At 46.5% G+C, this 20,207-nt stretch overlaps 1 protein-coding gene across 3 annotated transcripts; it reads left to right on the top strand.

The window, feature by feature from the left end:
* The first annotated feature begins 1,350 nt into the window (after nucleotides 1-1,350).
* unc-5 lies at nucleotides 1,351-20,194 on the top strand. Of its 3 annotated transcripts, XM_017252730.3 has the most exons (10): nucleotides 1,351-1,887; nucleotides 8,203-9,080; nucleotides 9,240-9,521; nucleotides 9,738-9,908; nucleotides 11,603-11,656; nucleotides 13,134-13,448; nucleotides 16,000-16,128; nucleotides 16,241-16,439; nucleotides 17,569-17,642; nucleotides 17,702-20,193. In XM_017252730.3, exons 2-10 carry the CDS (start codon nucleotides 8,426-8,428, stop codon nucleotides 19,018-19,020), a joined length of 3,198 nt encoding a protein of 1,065 aa, XP_017108219.2. In that variant the 5' UTR covers nucleotides 1,351-1,887; nucleotides 8,203-8,425; the 3' UTR covers nucleotides 19,021-20,193. The 3 variants fall into 3 exon arrangements, with proteins under 3 accessions (XP_017108219.2, XP_017108221.2, XP_070134516.1); XM_017252732.3 differs by lacking the exon at nucleotides 11,603-11,656 and having other exon boundaries at nucleotides 17,702-20,194; XM_070278415.1 differs by lacking the exons at nucleotides 1,351-1,887; nucleotides 8,203-9,080 and having other exon boundaries at nucleotides 9,391-9,521; nucleotides 11,605-11,656; nucleotides 17,702-20,194.
* The last annotated feature ends 13 nt before the right edge of the window (nucleotides 20,195-20,207 follow it).

Below are 20,207 nucleotides of genomic sequence, written 5' to 3'. Positions count from 1 at the left end.
ATTTCCACAGATATAAGTAACTATATAGGATCGAAATATATATGTTTTATTTTTGGCAAAGGATTGCGCCTTCGCATTCAAACCGGCTCCAAATCCTTCAACCCTGAGGGGAGCCCTTTTGAAAAACCGGTCACACTCTGGTAACAGGCTCAGTTTTGGCTTTGGAGCCGAAGCTGGGTGGTTTGATAGTGAGTGATGCTAAAGGAATGCGTCGCCCAAAATAGAGGAGAAAAACGCAGCCGCCTGTCTCGCGGAAAAATGTGCAATTAAATCGCCAGCAATGGCAAAGTTCAAGTGAAACATCTTTAATGATTTAAAAAAAGAGCCGTCAGTCAGCAGATATATCCTCCTGGCAAAGGTGTGTGTGTTTGTGATGTCTTACTTGGGAGTACGTGCTTGTGTTTGGGTGTGGGTGCGCGCACAACAAAATATAAATAAAACTTCACGTCAATGTCATTGGGGAGGAGTGTTGATAAAAAAGCGCAGCTAAAGGCCTTTAATTACCGCTGCAGTCAATAAATCATCAAACGAAAATATGAAAGCATCTCAGGAATCCAGTGTATAAAATTAGAACCAACAACAACATCGTAGGCTAGCCAGGCCTGGCAGGAAAGACACAAAATATCCAAAAGAGCGATATACATACATCCACGTCGTAAAGTGCGTCCGAACGGTAAGGAGAATTCGCCTTTTGCTCCCCACTTCCTGCACATATGCTTGGGGCAACAACAACGCTACGCACTCGTGGGGATGCTGCGGAAGAGAGAGCGTGGGAGCTTGCTAAGCTCTCTTTTATTTCCTGGCTCCCACGGGTGCTCTCTTTCATGCACTCGGAAAAAATTACGGTCCTTGGGCATTGCGAATTCTAAAAGTTAAGGGAATTAAGGAATAATGTTTGAGAGTTCAGGAGTAGCTGGAGAATTATTTAAATTATGGGACTAATTAATTGATTAAATCATATAAAAAATGTCCTTTATTAAAAAACATTTAAATTATGTATCTATTCGTGAAGGATCCTTGTTAAAAATGTATTTTTTTAAGATATTTCAGAAACATAGCACTTTATAGGCTTTATAAAACTAAATTATTTAAAATTTCGGAAACTAAATTAACTTACAAAATTAAATGAAAAGCAAATTTTGAAATAGATTTTAAATCCTTACATAATAAGGACTCCTCACTCCAAAGAGCTACTTACGAAAACCCAAACTCAACAAAGGACATCAACTTCCTTTGATAAAATTCCTTCAGGTAAATGGGGGTTGGTTTTCTCCAAGTGCATATGGCGAGAGAGTTTATACTTTCCCCGCTCTCGACTCACTTACTGGGTTCGACTCGGAACTACACCAGACTCGGAATTTTACTTAATCGCGGACCACCGAACCGAGCGGACGTACGTCGGTTCTCATTCGAACTTCGAGCGCGCGTGTTTATGAAATTCAAAGCCGAGATCGTTGGATCCTGGTGGCATAAATGCGGGATTGAGAAAGATACTACCTTGCCTTACTTTCAGTTTCGTGCGATATTACACCAGCAGAATATTAGTTCGGGGCCTGAGTGAAAATCGAAGTGAAGTGCCGAGAGGATAATGAGTGTAAGCGGAGACATGACGAAAAACTAAAGGCGATTAGGTTACAGATGCCCCAAACACAACACACAGTGCGACAAACACACGCACACGTGAAGGGATAACGGCAGGATTCGAGCGGAGAATTGGTGGGAGACGGGTCTGGGGATGGGCATGTAACTGGATCTGGATACATGTTGGCTCCTAAGACAACAGCCCGCTCCTTTGGTCACCAATACTATCAGCACATCCAAAGGCACAAGGCACAAGCAAAAGCATAAGCAGGAATAGAAACAGAAGCAACAAAAGAAGGACACCTCGTAAGTAGCGATGCTTAACTATAATAAGAAACTCCCTTGGACAGGACGACAAAAACAAGACAGCCACAGACACGGACACAAACACATTCACTCACACTCACAAAAGAGGACACTGCAGTTGTCGGCCGGCGCTTCCTGCGCCGCTAAGTATGCCACTGCAATTCTATTTTTAAGGTGCACTCGGACGGGACGGCAAAGTGCATTGAGTTTTGAGTAGGAGGTGAAGTGCGAACCAGCAAACCATAACCCACACACACACACGCAGTCGTGCACAGTGAGAAATTGTCTCTTAATTGGCTCTCAGTAATCATATATGATCTCCAGTCCTTGTAGGGTTACTTATCCTAGGTTATATCCCTAGCTCTGCATCTGTAGTTTTCCCTAAAATATCATGTTCCTTAATGTTTTTCTTTCTGTGTAAACACACTGCTAACCGAACCGGCGACAACACACAAAACGTATTCAAGTGTAACTAAAGACGACCAATTCACAAACAAACAAGCGAGCCAGGAGCGAAATGCAGTGGCCGGGGCTGGAGGAGGTTGTGGAGGGCATTCATGGAACGGAACCGACTCGAGCGGAGCGGTGCGACCCCCGAACCATGTGACCGACCGCCAAGGGCGGGGGCGGGCAGAGTCGGTGGCGGAGGTGCTGGGCTCTTAGGGCCGTTCGCTAATGTTTATTATGAAAAGCGTGCCCTTTTGAACGCCATCGTGTATTTTTATTTTTATTTGTATTTTATGATTGCGCTTAGCCCATGTGTATTTGTGTATTTGATGTGCAACTGTGTGTGGAGAGAGTGCACAGGGAGAAAAGCAGCTGAAGAAGTTCCATTAGTAGAACAAACATCTGTCATAACGCGTATAGATGGGGGATTATGCAGCTTATCTTCTGACAAACATTCTTATTAATGGCCTTGCCTTGATATATTTAGAGGGAATTTATTATTTTTCTTGCAAAATTATGTTTAAAATGATTTTGTATGATTTAAAGTTGAAGGAAATTAAATCCCCTATCCCCTACTTCTAAAAGACGTCTTTTCTTTTCTCTCTGTGGGTATGTTTTTGTGTTTTTTCTTAGGGATGGAGATGGAGGAGGTGGTTGTGCGAGTTTGGAAAGCCCTCATGAGAGCACAGCACTCAATTCATTGATAAAAGATGCAGTTACAATTATAATGACGACGACGACGATGGCGATCAACATGCCGCAATTACAGTCATAATTTGGGCCTGTAACCATTATTCAAATGTAAATTCAAATGTGAACTGTGGATTGCAATTACCAACCCTCCTCCGGCCCTGTTGAAAATGGTGCAATGGTGAGTGGGTAACAAACAATCGCCAATTGGCATATAATGATCCCCTTTGGACGTCGAAACGTCCTAACCAACTGGCAGACTGACTGCCGTACTGACTGACAGCCGAAATGGAATATGGTAATGGTATGGGTCTCAGACAACCAGCAGCGACATTCGGAACAGTTCTCAGGCCTTGACAAATGCACGTAATGATTGGACTCACACTTTGCTTTTCTGCTGTTTTTTTTTTTTTTGTTTTTTAACAATTTACGCGCCGCCCGGCTTCTTACCCCTTCGCCAGTTTCTCACACTCGAGGCTAGTCATAATTTTAGGGGTTGTGCAACACACACTCACTCTTAGATACTTCGATACTGGCTGACGGCTTCAGTTACAGCTGTTCCCCTAGCTGGCTGGTTGGGCAAACAAGGGTTTGGTTTCTGGTATTTCGATTTTTCGGGACATGGGAACGCTGCCCGACGCACATCTTTGACTCCTGCGGTGATTAATTGTCATTCGGGGCTCGAGGTTCGAGGGTTCCTTAAACTCAAACATATGTACATCTATCTATCGGTGGGTCATGGGTATAAGTTCCTATCTTGTAGGTTCCTGGGGTTCATGGGACGCGACTTAACCCTGGATTAGATGTCGATCATCGATGAAGGTGAAAGAATAGGCTCTTTTCTATTTCTTTCGGCATCTCCGGCCTTTGTTCCGAAGGTAGGTAGCTGATAAATGGTTATTCTGGGCGCAGCGTCGTAAATTGGTGGATTGAGCCTACCCGATCTGAGATGGAAGTTGGTGGGAATCAAGAGGGAATTAACATGCCTAGGTAGAGCTATCGAGAATGTAGCTTCCTTTCTATAATTCTACACTCTATAGAGAACCATCTCCATCCCTATCCCAAAAGTCTTTCTCTATTTTAGGGTATAATATTCTTATCTCTGCATCTTCCGGCGGGGGCAATTGTTTTTCTGTTTTTCTGGCCGACTATCATAGGCTGGCATCATATGGCCGGTTTTGGCAACATAAATTAGGCCACGGACATGGGCATCATTTGTTAGGAGGCGGACGGACGGACGGACACATTAGAACTTTTGCTAATACGATCCGAACGATAAGGGCCGTCATCAGTTGTTCTGTTTGTGCCACTTATTCGGCTGATGGAATCATAAATAATTTGTTTATTGCATGCAGACCATTGGTTTGCTGGCCCAAGTATGCTGGCAGCACTCCCCCACTTCTCTCTCGGATTTTGTATCTGGTATATCTTGTAGCTACATGCCTGGTATCTGCATCTGTGACAGGGCCATAACTCATGCTGGAAACTTTTTGTTTCTACTTCTAATTCCTCGACAATTACACTTAATTAATTTAAAGATGTTTCCCGTAGAGTTGCTCAGTTCGCTCGGTTCGATCGACCAACGCTCGTCGCATTCAATTTTGAGCAGTTATGATGGCGGAGGGGGAGGCTTCTGCCTTGCCGTCCTCCGTTATAAATAGATTAATTAAAATCATCTTTAATTGTTTGATTACAAGACAGGCAACCGAGCGTGCTTGCCCGAAAACTGAACAAAAAAAGATGAAATTCGAGGAGGGATCTCACAATAGCTGCCTCTATATCAGAGGAGTGTGTGGGCAAAATGCGCAACATGTGAAATACAGATGCGGTAGCGATTGCCACAGTAACCGGCACACACAGACCCTTGGGCATTAAAGATTTTCATTTTCATTTCATTTGTGCTACAGATGTTCCAGAGATTGTACAACATAACTACAAGGAGTAGCACAGCACAGCATAGCCCAGCAAGTCACACGCAATTGAGGCAGCGGCATCTGCCACATCCACCAGATACACTCACATCCACATCCACATCCATATCATCCAAGAACCCACTTCAGGGCAGTCGCAGCGTTTCGAGTGGCATTTGATTTTAGTGCTCGAGAGTGTGTGCGTGAGTGCTTCAGAAGTATAAAAATTATTGCTGCCAAGCAACTGAGTCAGTCAGTCATCAATTATTTTATAGAATGCTCACTTGTTTTGTGTGTTCCGCCCCGGCTCCCCAGCTACCCAGCTCCCTGCCTCCTCTAGCCCCCGGATACGGATGCCAGCCGAATCTCTCGTTCGGCTCTGTTCTGTCTTCGCCCCAGAAGTTCACTTGGAAGTTTTCGTTTGGCACAGGAAGGGCTTCTCCGCTCCTCCGCGTCTCCGATGCTCGGATTCCCCCCTCTTGACGGCAATAGTTGTGAAATTAAATTGAATACGACGCCGATTATCCCACGCAGTCTTTCATTCGCATATCCATTCATTCATACAATCTGCTGCCTAGGAAGCAAGTGCCGAGCGACAAGACTTCATCCTCTTTCTCATCAGCCGCCTCCATGTTCCGCTCCAGGTTCCTCCACCTCCACCTCTGCCGAATCCGAATCCAAGAGCTTGGGAAATCATCAAAGTTCAGCGGGAACTGGAGACTCGGATGGCGTCTCCTCCTTACAATATAAGATGATTACATGCACACGCAATTCTGCGTATCAGCCCATAAATCTTAAGTCTGCACTTGGAGAAAAGTTTCCAGCTTAGGGCTTTAGAAGTCCTTAGAAAGTCCTGAGGTACTGCTAGTTTATCTCAGTGCCTGTTCGTGTGTGTCACCCACAGTTTGTCAGTCAGTCAGTCAACCAGAGTGGTGTGGGATGGGGTTGGAGGAGAATTCCCTGCCGGATGCTTGCGTGCCAAAATCAAAGCATGCCTTTTTCATTTGCCAACGACAAGTTTGCATTCAATAAATAAAACCCATTCGATTATAAAACGCACCCGCAGACAATGAAATGCCACTGATAAGAGCCATCCACATCCAGCACACAATCCATTTGGCCTACTTCAGTTCATTAAAAATCTATTAAAATGTAATGTACATTGACATCCACCGCCCCATCCAATCCCCGTCGTCTGATCACTGACATTTTTGGCCCGATAAGGCAGGCTCCTTCCCGCCCAATCGATCCAATCTGGGGTATTTTATGTGCCCGACTTTGATTAATCTTCCCATCGTGTATTTAAATGCCGGCAATTCAGCATTATTCTCGAAAAGAAGCTGCAGTAATAAATAAACTCTGATGGCTAGTGGTGTTCGATTTTCGCCGATGGCCATATCGATTTACTTTAGCCGAAATGTAATTTGGCTTAGCAACCTCATCAAACAAAAGTCTCGAGTCTAGACCAATGGAAAACAAAACCAGCTCCCATATCCCATCTATAATTGAATGCACACACAAAACAATAGTGTGTTTGTATTTGCCTTAAAGACTATTATAATCTGGTCAGTTACATGAGCCACCGCACACAGTACGGCATAGTGTAGTATGGTATAGGCCATATATGTATTCCATTACCATTCGCCACTTGGCATTACCCATTCAGACGAAGGAGAATATTGACAGACACTCGAGTGTCCACAAGCACCCTGTAAATCCAATTGAATCACACGCATAAAGGCATAAAGGCGCTTAAACCAAAAGAAACGAGCCTCGCTTCCAATCCACATTATGATAATAGTGCCGATGATGACGACGTTGATGATGACGTCGATTAGGACGCTCATCAAATGTATTATTTCCCTTTAACTTCTGATTACCCGAGATTTTATTACGATCCACCGACGCGACCACGGCGGTCACGGCTACCCAACAACTTCTGGTCTTTGAATTCGGATGAGTGCACAGGAAGAAACCTCCATAAGATAACAATATCCATGGCATATTGTCGACATACGCATATATTTAAAATAAATAAACAATTTCTTTTGATTTCTTGCCGTGCAATGAGCTGGCGCACCGTCCCTCCAAATCATAATCACTTTTCACATATCAGCGTTTCCGCAAAATTTACATATCGACTTTTACTTGATGCGCCTTTTTAGTGGCCAACGTCGGGGGCTATAAAACCCATTTGAATCGCGTAGGGGCTGGGGCAGGAGAGGGGGCTTTCAAGTTTTAACTTATGCATGATTAATACATAATTACGAAGACAAACACATAAACTCCAGCTCAAAGGCAAAGTCGGGGGGCCGGACTTATCGCCAAGTTTTGTTCGTGCCGGTATGCATCCGTCCCGTCCCAGCCCAGCCCGACCCGAACCATCGACCACTTAATAACTCCGGGAGACAAAAGGCGCTTTTCCCACAACCAACAATACAGTAAGAACCAACAAGCAAGTACCAACAACCCGTAGAATAGACCACGTCCTGGCCCGGCCTGGGCTGGCCTACCTCGTTGGAGAAGTGCAGCAGTGCGGAGGAGCATACTTATACCTGTTATTAATATTTCGATTAGGTACCAACGATTCGTAGAAGCCGACGCATGACTTGCATGGCTAATGGGAAATTTTGTAACTTGTGACCACGTTGGCCTACACTTTGAAATTTGTGTTGGGTAGTTGGCCAAGAGTATTGGTGCGCGAGTATCTTGATTGATGGAGACAACTCATCGATTGTGGCCAGAGGATAGGAAGTGTTCCTAAGTGCAGCCCATACGTTTTCATTTGGGTATTGATCCTTGGAGGTGATTGCCAAACGGAAGAACTAAACTAAGCTGTACACCTTGCCAGATGTTGTGCCTTTTATTTCCGGAAACCAAAGACCCTAAACCACTTGAAAGAATCGTAAAAAAGTCTCTCGGATTTCAGAAAACTGTGGCGTCATAAAACCAATAATGAGATCATCTCAGAGTGTTATGATTCCGACGAATCGTAAAGCTGTGCCATGGCACCTGCATTTATTTCCTTGAAGAGCATTACCCAGTCACCTGAATAGCCAAAGAAACCAAAGACCATTAATGCTGAACGTGTGTATGCTTGAGATATGAACACTTTAGTCAATCGGGGGACACTTTTCGAGGCTTGACAGACCGCTTTGCGGGTTCTCTGGCGGGTTTATTGCCAAGTGCGCCAAGAAATTGCCTTCCCTTGGCTTCCCTTTAGAGTAGTACATGGTTCCTAACTGGCATTTCTTATCTCGCCTTTCAGATCGTATTCACCACGTCGACAAAGGAAATGTGCAGCTAATGCTAATGCCTTCAGCTAGCTCACCACAACGCCGGCAGCAACAACTATTGCAGGTGCAGGTGCAATCGCAGGTGCAACAGCAACAGCAACAGCTACAGCAGACGTGGCAGCAATTGCACAAGAAGACCAGGACCTCAGCACTCACACCTTCCCCCTGGCAATACAAAGAAACTGACAGCTCAACATGGCAGTGAGTAATAGATCCGGAAGTGTGATTACCGCTCTGGCCATTATATGGATGACACTGAGTGTATCCGGTGAGCTGCCCCAGCTCGACTACGGCAGCATGTCCGCCTCCCTGGAGGAGGATGCGATTGACCCGCTGACGGCGATGGCTCCCTTCGCCAACTCCCTGGTGACCGAGGACTCCGCCCCCCAAAAGACTAATGTGGAGCTGCTGAGCAACAGCAGCGAGGACGAAAATTCGAGGGCACCACTGGGCTCCTCATCTTCGGCGGCGGCCGGAGCCAGTGGAACGCTCCTGGAGGAGTTCTCCGGAGGGAAGCTGAACGGCGGAGAAGCAAGCAACACGCTGCCCATATTCCTCAGCGAACCGGAGAGCGTGTTCGTGGTCAAGAACCGGCCGGCCATCCTCAAGTGCAAAGCCTCGCACTCCCTGCAGGTGATCTTCAAGTGCAGCGGCAGCTCCCAACCACCGCCGTCCACGCACGACAAGCACGTGGATCCGCACACAGGGGTTCACATGGAGGAGGTCACTGCCACCATACACCGGGACCTGGTGGACGAGTACTTCGGCGACGGGCCCTTCAAGTGCGAGTGCCACGCCTGGTCGTCCAGGGGCCTGGTCAAGAGTCAGGCCGCCACCGTGCACACAGCCTGTAAGTATTGCGGGAGTGAGGACATTGCACCTTTTAACGAAGGGGTGGCTTCCTGTCACCAGCAACTGACCCTCGTACTAACCCTGCTCTATCTACATCTGAACTTATCTTGTATCTGCATTAATATCGGTATCCGCATCTGTCCTTTAACCACCACAGATATTCGCAAGTCCTTCAACCAGTCACCCACCTCGCTCCGCCTGGAGCTGGGCAGTCGGGCGGAACTGCGTTGCGAGCCGCCAGGCGGTTTCCCCGAACCGAAGCTCACCTGGCACAAGAACAACGCCGTCATCACCTCGGACAGCGAGCCGGGCATCAGCGTGTCCGGCGGAACGCTCACCTTCCGCCAGGTGGCCCTGCAGCACATGGCCAACTACAGCTGCAGTGCGGAAAATATAGCCGGCAGACGCATCTCCGACTCCGCCGTGCTCATCGTTTATGGTGAGTACGGTCAGTGGACCATATCATTTAAGGGATTTCAGTAATTATTCCCGAAAAAAAAAACATTAAAGCTTAAAGGATATTCGGTAGAAAACCCTGTCGTAGAATGGTTTTCAATTTTTAATCGACTCTTGGATTGGATACTTTTAAATGCATTTCCGTACATCGCATCGATTTTAAACTGTTTCATATTTGATTTCATTTTTGATACCGCAGTTAACGGTGGCTGGAGCAGCTGGAGCCCGTGGCGCGAATGCAAGTGTGCGGGCAAACTGAGCCAGGGCCGCAAGCGATCCCGCACCTGCAACAATCCGATGCCATTGAATGGGGGCGCCCAGTGTCCGGGTCCTCAGATTCAGAAGTCCGCCGACTGCGCCGCCTGCCCAGGTATGTACACGTCGATTCTGCGGTCATCCGCAAAATTGCGGCTGCTACGAAATTGCGGCCAACACGCCCACAATGGCACCTGGAGTGGGGTGGGGATGGGTTGCGTTGGGTTGGGTTGGGCTACGAGTTCCGGAGGGCTAACGACTGGGTTGAGTGAACACTTTAAGGCTGTTGTAAAGCAGCAACAAAATTGTCAATTTAAATGGCATTTGCGGCCGGGTTTTCAGCTTACAGCTGGGGCGCCACCTGCACATGCCCCCCTCCGACCAGTGACGCCGTCGATATATCTCCTGGAGCGATGCGAACAACGCGTATTCTTCACACCAGGAAGGTCGAGTACCGAGAAGGGGCAGCCTGGCGGGAATACGCACGTGGGGAAGGGGAAAGGACAGTCCCAAATACAAAGCCCTGCACGACGCAAAAGTTCAGGGGGCGTTTCGACAAAAAACGCAAAATAAAAGGGAAGGAGCCGAGATAAGCTCTTGGGGTCACTCCGAAACAAGAATACTCTTTAGGGTTTTCGCGTCATTACCATACTCTGAAAGGCCTGAGAAGGTAAAAAGGTTTTAGGATTAGGGATTAGCTAGACGGAGTCATTCAAGGGTGCCAGAGTAATCCCTTCCAAATGAAATCCAAATTAAATGCAAATCTAAGAAGCTTACGATAATCTTTTGACTTTTGAATGTCTCTTTGAATGGTTAGCAGATATTCGTTTTCCATTCAAGGTTCATTGCCTGAGTTTTGTTAATTATTCTCTGGTAATTAATGGTTTCAAGATGGTTTTATTTTGGAGTTTATGGTATAAATAGTCAAACATCTCCATAAAGTCACCATGCCCGGGCGGTACAATGGCATAATACATTTTTGAGTGAGTGCCGAGTATTTCATTTTAAACACGCATTCGGGTGCCTTGGCCCGACGACAGATATCTCCACATGCATACAATATAGATGGATAGATTGGGCCGCCGATGTGGGGACGGCCTGCCTCTGGCATGCCACACCGGCTAAATGGTGACAAAGGGACTGGAGATGCGGAGGATGGGATCGGGGCGAATGGGATTCGGAATGGAATGAGCTGCTGATGCTACTGCTGCGGCTGCTACTTGGTGGTAGCTTTAGCTGGGGCACTCTTTTTGACAGACGCACGGGCGGCATGTGTTTGAGACTCTTCACTTTTATTCATGTAAATTTATTGTATTGCATTGTATTGTAGTGCTCACACAGATACTCCCGCACACGCACACTCCCATAGCCATAGGATACTTGGCCAGGCGCACAGCGGGCACAGCAATGAGCAATTGTTGACAGACAAGCGGGCCAAATGGGAACGGGATTGGCAGCGGGATTCCGGGAGTGGGAGGTGGGTCATGGTAGATGGGAGTTGGGAGATGGGACATGGGAGGTGGAGGCATACTTCGGTTGCCAAGAGGGGAGGTTGGATGGATGCCATTGTGGGCTGCCGTATTTCTTTTCTATGAAAAGTGTGTCATAAAATTAATTTTAAATTTCGCTTGGGTTTCGTTTTTTTTTTCTTTTGGCCGTTCCGTATCGTGCGCCTCTCCAATCTTCTGACTTTTCATCCCCATGGAACCGTGTCAACCTTATGGTCCTGCCGCTACTTCTACTGCTGCTGCCACGCCCACTGCCATGCCGTCCAACGCCTGTGATTATCCTGTCGCCTGCCAACAACAGAGGACACTCAAATCGTGAGCCCTGATGGATTTGACATTTCGTCGAGTAAGCGCAGTAAGTTGAACCGAAAGCCCGACAATGTGCATTTCCCTCAAAGGCTTCATATCTGGAATACGGATGGGAATGGGGATGGGGATGGGGGTGGTATATTGGTGTCCTGGCTGGGGGATTCAATACGACATTGTTGGCGAGCAGTTAAACTTGAATGCTTAACGAGCCGACGACAGTTAAACTTTTTAGTTGGGGTCTCCGGTCCCGGCCCGAACTCCACAGGGCCTTTACAATCCAATAAACAATCGTGTTAAACCGAACCAGAAGCATCAGCCCAGCATCAGTATCAGGATCCATCCAAGCGTGGTGTCATTCGTTTCGGCTCGTTCCCCCCTCCCGAAACTACACACTTTAACTGGCTTTAAGTGAAGTGACTTACTTTTCCGGAAATATGGTAAGGAGCGGTGACGTCACTGCGCCAAATAGCAACTTAAAAATCACTTACCACGACTTACGCTCTCTGATTCATTCGTGCAACAGTCTGGCTGGTCGAAGGGTCGTAAAGGATACGTATTATGGATTGGGGATGGGCATCCTGTAGGAGATGGAGTGGGATGTCAGAGGCCGAGGGGGAAACTAAACGCCACAGCAAAGTGATGATGGCTGGCGACAAGTTCGGAAATTTGTGCGCCCTTTTCTGGGGGTGGTTTTATGTTTCCAAAAACAGGAAGTGCCAAATGCCGATGTATTTTATACCAGTATGTGTGTCTGCACACTGAGGGAAAAACGTCATCTGGGTGTATGGAAGTCCTCTAATTTATGCTGCATCCCTAATGGAGCCTTAACTCATACCAGATGGAGTACTTTTTTAAGAAGGACTTATGGAATGTCTGGGGATTTAAATGGAATATTTAAGGATGTAAAGGTATTAGGGCGCTGACAGCTTAATAATGCCAACAGTATGCTAGTATGATGCATTTCTCCCGGTGTAAATCTGTCGAACATATATTTCAGCTGCCAGAGGCACGCATCGCACCACTAGAATGGTGGCCTTTTTGTTTAGCTTTCGGACTTTCCGTTCCGTGCCTCCCTCCAGGAAAAAACCAAATAGCAGCAGGGAAATTGAAATAGCAAAGAAAATGCGAAAATAGAAAAGCATTAAAATGACAATCACTTTTCCTCACCCACCCACCCACGCGCACAAACCCCAAAAAGTCAACAGAGGCGTCGTCAATCGACAGTTCGCGAGGGGGGATGGGGTGTGGGGTCGACGGCAGTAAACTCTTGCAAGGAGGGGACCGCTCTAATTTTATGGTGGGAATCAACTTTCGATTTCTCCCTATGGACCATCTATTAGCCCTTAATTGCAGGCCCCAGCCAGAGGACCTAGAGGGGGCCAGGAGCACTGGATGCCACGTCCATGGCTTCTCTTGATATATGACCCGGGGAGTGCCGCTGTCGGGAATGTGTGCTAAATCATGTTAATATGACTTTTGATTTCTAAACCGCCATACGTCTTTCTGTTCTTTTCTGATTTCAGTGGCTCGCTGGTCGGCCTGGAGTGAGTGGAGCATCTGTTCCGCGGAATGCATTCAAGTGCGTCGCCGGAAGTGTCTGACTCAGAGTCAGACTCCTGCTGGTGATGTCGAGGAAGCCGGGGATCTGCTCCTGGGCTCCGGCGTGGGCATGGCCGCCCTCATCGCCGGGGGGCCGGGCGCCGTTGGCACAGGAAGCCTTAGCGATTCCGCTGGCCCGAGCTCTGAGAATATCCCAGGATATGGCAAATCATTGTGCGCCGGAAAAGACACACAGACGGCCGAATGCCGTGGCGAGCAGTGCCAGATTGGCAAGGATGGTGAGTGTGCTTATGACAAGGATGAATGCCAGCCCAGTCCAGACCCAAACTGGCAGCGACAGTGGCAACAAAGTAGACAGTTAGACAACAATAACAGCCAGGCCAGAATCAGTAGCAAAGCCAGTAGACCTCCAACCCGAACCCGGATCCGAACCCCAAAGCAGATCCGCAGATCCTGAGAATCCCGGCCGCACAAAAGCTGAGCACTCAACGCTGATTGTCACAATGGGAAATTAACCAAGTGCATTTTGTTTGTGCACGGCTACGGGCTTATTTATATATATAGAAAGAAGTATTGAAAGGATACAAAAGACACCCATCTCTAAACTTTCATCACCCAACTTCCCCATTTGTAACCCCATGTCCCATTCCGATTCCCATTTCCATTCCCATTCCCTTGCCTCCCGTGCCAATTCAACTTTTGCAAACCAATCGAAGGGTCGCAAATCAATCGCAGCAGCACTTGGAATTGAGATTTAAGTGGGGGTCCCACAAGTCTGCTGTGGGTTTATGTGCTTTGCCAGATAATTAGGCGTGCGGCAAAGACAGCAGCCACCCCAGCCCCAACCCCGGACTCCAGCTCTAACAACAGATATCTGATGAAATTTCCACCCCAATCCAAAGCTTTTCCCGTGTCATTGTTGCTGTTTGCGATTCGATTTTCAACAGGAGGGTGAAGTGATTCCAAGTGCGAGTGCGATTGACCCAACTCAAACATAGTTTCGTGCGGTCCATGGGGATCAATTAGATGGCTGTCACAGTGTGTAATTGAAAGGATCAGATCAGGGCAAAAGGAGTAGTCGGACTGCCTGGTGTGCCTGGGTGGGCCATGTCCTGGGATGGGTCAAGATGGCTGGGATTTCTGGCAGGTTTCTGGCCATTTATTTGATGGCCCTGTTGAAAAGTTTATACGAAGAGTGACACACTGAAGCTTATTTTCGATTTCATTACCTTTCATTACCAAAGCCATGACTAAACCGAACCCGAACCCGAACCAAAATCAAAACCAAACCAATTCATTGGAATCCCTGGGGCCACCGATACCTGCGGCTTCATCAAGCCCCATTGTCAGTAGCTCGTACTCAGCCATCTGATATTAAAAACGTATTTGTCAGGCCAAGGAGACGACTACCATGTCCCCTTTTGATGTCTTCTGCAGGCTCAAAAATAAGATGGGCAGAAGAAAAAAAAAAAAATAACCACAAACTGAAAGCCAGCATGCAAAAATGCACAAAAGCGAAGGGAAATACGTAAAAGCCCTGAGCATCACACAAGTATCCCAGTTGGGGATGCTCCTAGGAAGAATCTACTTTACTTCTAGGGCGGTTTCCGATGCTGCCGCTGATTTACAGCGAATATAATTGCTCATTTCATACATTGTATAATGCGTCCGTCCACCCACCCATCCACAGTCAGATTTTTGCCGAGAATCTACTCCTTAAAATCCTCTGAACACTGGTACAGCACCAGTATAATAATCATAATATATACAGAGTAATTCCTTGCGCTGCACCGATTTTCCTTTTTCCCAACCAACCAACCAACCAGTCACATCCAGCGCCAGCAACAATGACGACAACAATCACAGCAACGGAAACAGGCAGCGCAACAATGGGAGTCGAATGGTTGCGAGTGGATTTCATGGTGGCAGGAATGGTTAGCATGAGTGTGGAGCTAGGACGGGGGACGCTCAGCTTTATGTCGGAGCTGACTGCTGGCGACGGGGGGCCGGCGACGGCGACGGTGACGGTGCCGGCGAATAATAATGCGAAATAGACGGGCACTGGACTGGGGATGAGCATACAAACATAAAACATTAAATACAGACATACAGCGGAGCGCCAGATACGGATACGCATGGCTGCTCGGGATTGATGACAATGGGTGAGAGAGGATGCCACCGACGACCCTGTTTGGTTATGGAAAAGTTCGGTTCAGTGTTCAGTTCAGTTCGGTTCGGTTTTGGTTGAGTCAACGTCCATGAATGTGTGGATTCCGCCTGGCTGGCAAGCTGGCAAGCGGGCAGGAACATGAGCTGGGGCTGGAGCAGCAAGCATCCTGAAAATCCATGAAAAGCATGAGGGTGGCGGATTTACGCAGAAAATACTTGCTTTCTTCCTCTTTTTTTTAATACCCAAACATACAAAGATTGGCAATTGGAATGGGTTTATATCGGGACGAGGCGGGGATATGGCCAACATCTTGGTTCGGCAAGAATTGCAAGCCGGCTGGCTTTATTGCCGTTTAGTCCTCTAGGAGGTGAATGAAATCCTAAGGGCTAGTCCCGAGGATGAGCCCCCAAACATACCCATTAGTTAATGCCTAATTGAGGGGAAATCCGAAAACAAAAAGTTCCAAGAATGGAAAGCCATTAAGTAATTGTTTTTATGAAACGTCCTGACGAGAAAAATAATTTCCCTTCCCTATGGTAGTCTAGTAGTCAGTAGTTGTAGTCTAGAAGTCCTTAGCTACTTATCATTTCGCAGGATTACAGGGTACATTCAGTCAATTCAGCAGTTTTATTTGAATCCGCATCGTTTTACCATTGCAGATTTCGATTGGACCCTCTATCTGGGCCTGGCCTTCATAACCGCGGTGTGCTTTGCCTTTGGGGCCGCCCTCATCTGCTGCGCCCGCCGTGGCATCCGCTCCAATCCCCACTACAACATGGCCCGATCAGGTGAGTTACTCCCACTCCCATCCCACAGCCAGCCTCCTCCACTGGCTGTGCGTTTGCCACCAGCAGTTGACCGTATCGTAACATCGTGTGTATTTTGACTCCACTTTTGCAGTAATGGACACGGATTACATGCCCGGCGTCGTGGAAAAGAAGGAGATGCGGATGCACATCGAGGCCAGCAACATGGGATACGATTACGTCAATCCCGGCCATCGTTATTTGCCTGGCGAACACATCGTCGGCATGGGCATGGGCATCGGATGCGGCGGAGTGACGGAGCACCACTACGACGTACCCAATTTGTCCGCCAAGTAAGTGTGCAAATAACCCAACAAGTTTATTAGTTTGGCCCCGAGATATTTTAATATCTTCTGGAGTATATTTTTATGCGCTTGCACAGGGTATTTTAATTTTATTCGAAAGGGTGTATTTTTCTTAAGGATATCCTTTGAACATGTTAAAGAGTAGTCCGAATTTAAGGACCTTAAGCAAAGATTCTGAAAAATACCTTAAATTTGTAGGAGCCCCTTTAAAAAATGCATGCAATGGCTATATTCCACTCTGCGAAAGCTGTATCTTCGACAAAAAACATCTGATTCCTGAGCGAAACATCTTAAAAGATTTGTAAATCTATTCTTAATAAATCCTCATCAAAATCTACAATCGAATTTTGTTTTAGATTTTTAGTCAAATTTTCTGATGGACCCCCTTCGAAAATTGTGAAAATATTCATGGAATGGCCATATGCCCCACTGCGAAGGCCATATCTTTGCCAATATCCATCCGATTCTTAAACGGACTACCTTAAACGATTTGTAGACCGATTCTTAACAAACCCTCATCAAAATATACAATCAAATGTTTTTTTTTAGATATTTTGTCAAATTTTTTGAAGAACCCCCTTCGAAAATTGTGCAAATATTCATGGAATGGCCATATGCCCCACTGCTTTCGCCATATCTTCGCCAATTTGCATCCGAATCTTAAACGGAATACCTTAAACGATTTGTAGATCGATTCTTAATGAATCCTTATCAAAATCTACAATCAAATTTTTTGTTATATTTTTAATCAAATTTTCTGAAGTAGCATTCAAATTAAGAACAAAACTTTGTTTTATTCTTTGAAGGCCTCTTCCTAATCTTTCAAATATTGCTTTGAAAAGACAAATTTTATCTGTTTAAGGAGATTCCAGTATTTAATTTTGATTCCTAATTTCACTTTTTAAAGTATGTGTGTGGTTTATGAGTGTTTTAACTTCATTGCAGTCGTAACGCGTCACATTTTATGATCAGCACTTTGCAATAATGTGGCTATAAACATTTTTAATATTCTCGCCACGAAAGTTGGCACTTATTGAAAATTATGTTCTCTATAAAACAACAAAATTTTCGTAAATTAAATAGAATATACAAGATAATTAATCATTTTATTTTTTAGCTACACCAACCCCATAGACCATTTAAACGTTGATTACTTGTCTGAAACCGGGGATTCCTCCACCGCTGATACCTGTAAGTTTCGATCGAAAAGGTTCTTTTGAAAAGAAATAAAGATAATGTATTCCCACCAGCAAACTCCACGTTCGATATGAATGGAAAGCTGTCCATTCTCAATGCCTCGAAGAGCAGTTGCTACGAGCTCCTGGGAAGTTCCGGAGGACAACTGCGCCTCTACGGTGGAGAGCTGCTGCTCTTTGTGCCGGAGCACGCCATCGGCAAGCACCTGAAGAAGCATGTGTCCCTGCTGCTCCTGAGCGACGAGTGCAGTCGGGTGGCCTGCGCCACAGAGAGTTCCATCCTGTGCAGCAGCGTGGTGCACAGCGCCCCGCGCAACTATAGCTTTGTGAAACCGGTGATCCTGAAGATACCCCACTGCCTGGTGTCGCCGGAGCAGTGGCATGTCCACATCTACCACGCCGACAGCGAGCACGACGAGCTGAGTGTGAACTGGAGAAGAGCCGTGTCCGTGGGCGAGGAGACCATCAACACCCCGATGTTCGTTCAACTAGAGGCGACGCATGTCTACATCATGACGGAGCAGCTGGGCCACTTTGCCGTGGTGGCAGAGCCGAGGGTCCAGCAGCCATCGATCAAGATGAAGCTGCTCGCATTCAGCCAGCACACCCCGCCCAGCAGCGTCAACTGCAGTTTGCGCATCTACGTGGTCAAGGACTTCCCCAACAGCCGGGACATCTGCGCCAACGTGGAGGCCAAGCTGGGCGGGACTTTCCTGGGCGAAAGCCAAGTCTTTCCATTCTCGCTGAACAGCCGGAATCTCAACATCCGTGTACGAAGCGTCGATGTGGAAGCGGCCGCTCCTTACGAGCATGCGATTCCCTACCAGCACATCCTCAGCAACAACTCCATCCTGCACTGTGAGTTCAGTCTGCGGCGCCAGGATCAGCACGCCTTGTGCGTGGACTTTGGCCAGGGCAGCGAGGACGACGGTGATTACTATACCTTCAACATTCCTGCCCACTCGTTGAGCGGCTCGGCCGAGGAGCTGGCCTCCACGACGAACACCACCATCTCGATCGACCGCCAGGGCAACTACGTGAACGAGAGCTGTGTGATGGACTTTGTGCAGCTGCCACATGCCACGAAGCGTCTGATCTGTGCGGCTCTCGACCCTCCCCGGGCGGATGAGCGGGACTGGCGGCTGCTGGCCAGAAAGCTGAACACTGATCGGTACATCGCATACTTTGCCACGAAGGCCTCACCCACGGAGCAGATCCTGAACCTGTGGGAGTGCCGGACGAATAGTAATCCTGGTAATAGTTCCAATTCGGTTTCGCACACCATAATGAATCTGCTGCTGACCCTCAAGGAGATGGGACGTCAGGATGTAATGGACATCATAGTGGACACCATTGGTCCGCTGTGGATCTAAGGATAGGGCTTGAACCTCCTTCCGTTTCTATTCCGAAGAAACTAGGGCTTCAAATTCTAAGGAATTTATTCTTTTTAATGGATTTTCTGTACATTTTTATGCCAAATGTGATTTGTTTGAAATTTTAGGGAGAATAGAGCAGGATCCTGGATGAAGGTTTTATCCCCAGAAGCGTTGATTTTCTCTGTTTATTTATTAAAGTTAGGTCCCCGTATTACCCCGAAGTCTTTTCAGTTTCCGGGCTAAATTAAAGAACAAACTTATCAACTAAGAACTGGAACCACCTGCCAAGTTTGTTATTGCCAAGTTATTGAGGAAATCAGCGCCTGTGGCCCACCAATGGCCACCAATGTTGTTGAAAACGAAAATGTTCATGAGTTGCCTTTTATTTACAAAATGTACGATCGACGCAGAAACGAAAAATTAAAGAAACGAAACGAATGTAAGAGATATTGGAATCGAAAAGAAAACATTGAATCAAAGTGTAGCTGTAGTAATAGTCACTAAGTTACTAATGTAGTAATGTGTTCTAAGGTAACTTGCTCAACGAACTCTGTTCCCTATGGGTGCCATGCATTTTATACACTAAACAGAAGGAAGGTAGCAATTAATTATACTTGTGGCTTAGCAAACTTATAGTTTTAAACACTAAACTTTAGTATTACGATCGGAGAACTGTTTAGCAGCTGTAAATTACGCGTACATCCAAAAATATAAATAGCTATATGTAGTGATTAAGTTATGGCCAATGCGTTCCGCAACTACCTTTCGAAATAACCACACAAAGACAACCTCCCAGGTGGTTTGAGGTAGTTTCCTACTGTTTGCCAAATCGTTGAATTTCTCAACCGATTCTAGTTACGAGTAGCCACTAAAGAAACACAACATTTAGTAATCGAAAACAAAGCCATAGCCGACATATACCCCATACGTATGTAGTCCCTCATATTTAACACGTACGCAAACCTCCAAAAAAATATATATATATATGTATATTAAAGTACGATCTAGTGATAGCATAACACAGAACAACAAAACGAGTAGCTTGTTAGACATACTCAAGTGATAACCTTTGTATTTGTCTTTAGTTTTAAGTCTGATCCTGTCGTTTAATCGTTAATCAAGTAAGCATTTACACAACAATGACGTATACTTAGTGGCTCAAAAGGAAAGTTAAATAAAAATTA

Source organism: Drosophila bipectinata, chromosome 2R, assembly GCF_030179905.1.
Source record: "Drosophila bipectinata strain 14024-0381.07 chromosome 2R, DbipHiC1v2, whole genome shotgun sequence".
Lineage (NCBI taxonomy): Eukaryota > Metazoa > Arthropoda > Insecta > Diptera > Drosophilidae > Drosophila > Drosophila bipectinata.
This window is presented reverse-complemented; position numbering and strand designations above follow the sequence as displayed.

Coding starts and splice junctions, on each gene's coding strand:
- unc-5 (XM_017252730.3), top strand. CDS start 8,426: ATGGCAGTGAGTAATAGATCCGGAAGTGTGATTACCGCTCTGGCCATT. Junction 9,081..9,239: donor CGCCACCGTGCACACAGCCT/GTAAGTATTGCG, acceptor TAACCACCACAG/ATATTCGCAAGTCCTTCAAC. Junction 16,129..16,240: donor CTACAACATGGCCCGATCAG/GTGAGTTACTCC, acceptor CCACTTTTGCAG/TAATGGACACGGATTACATG.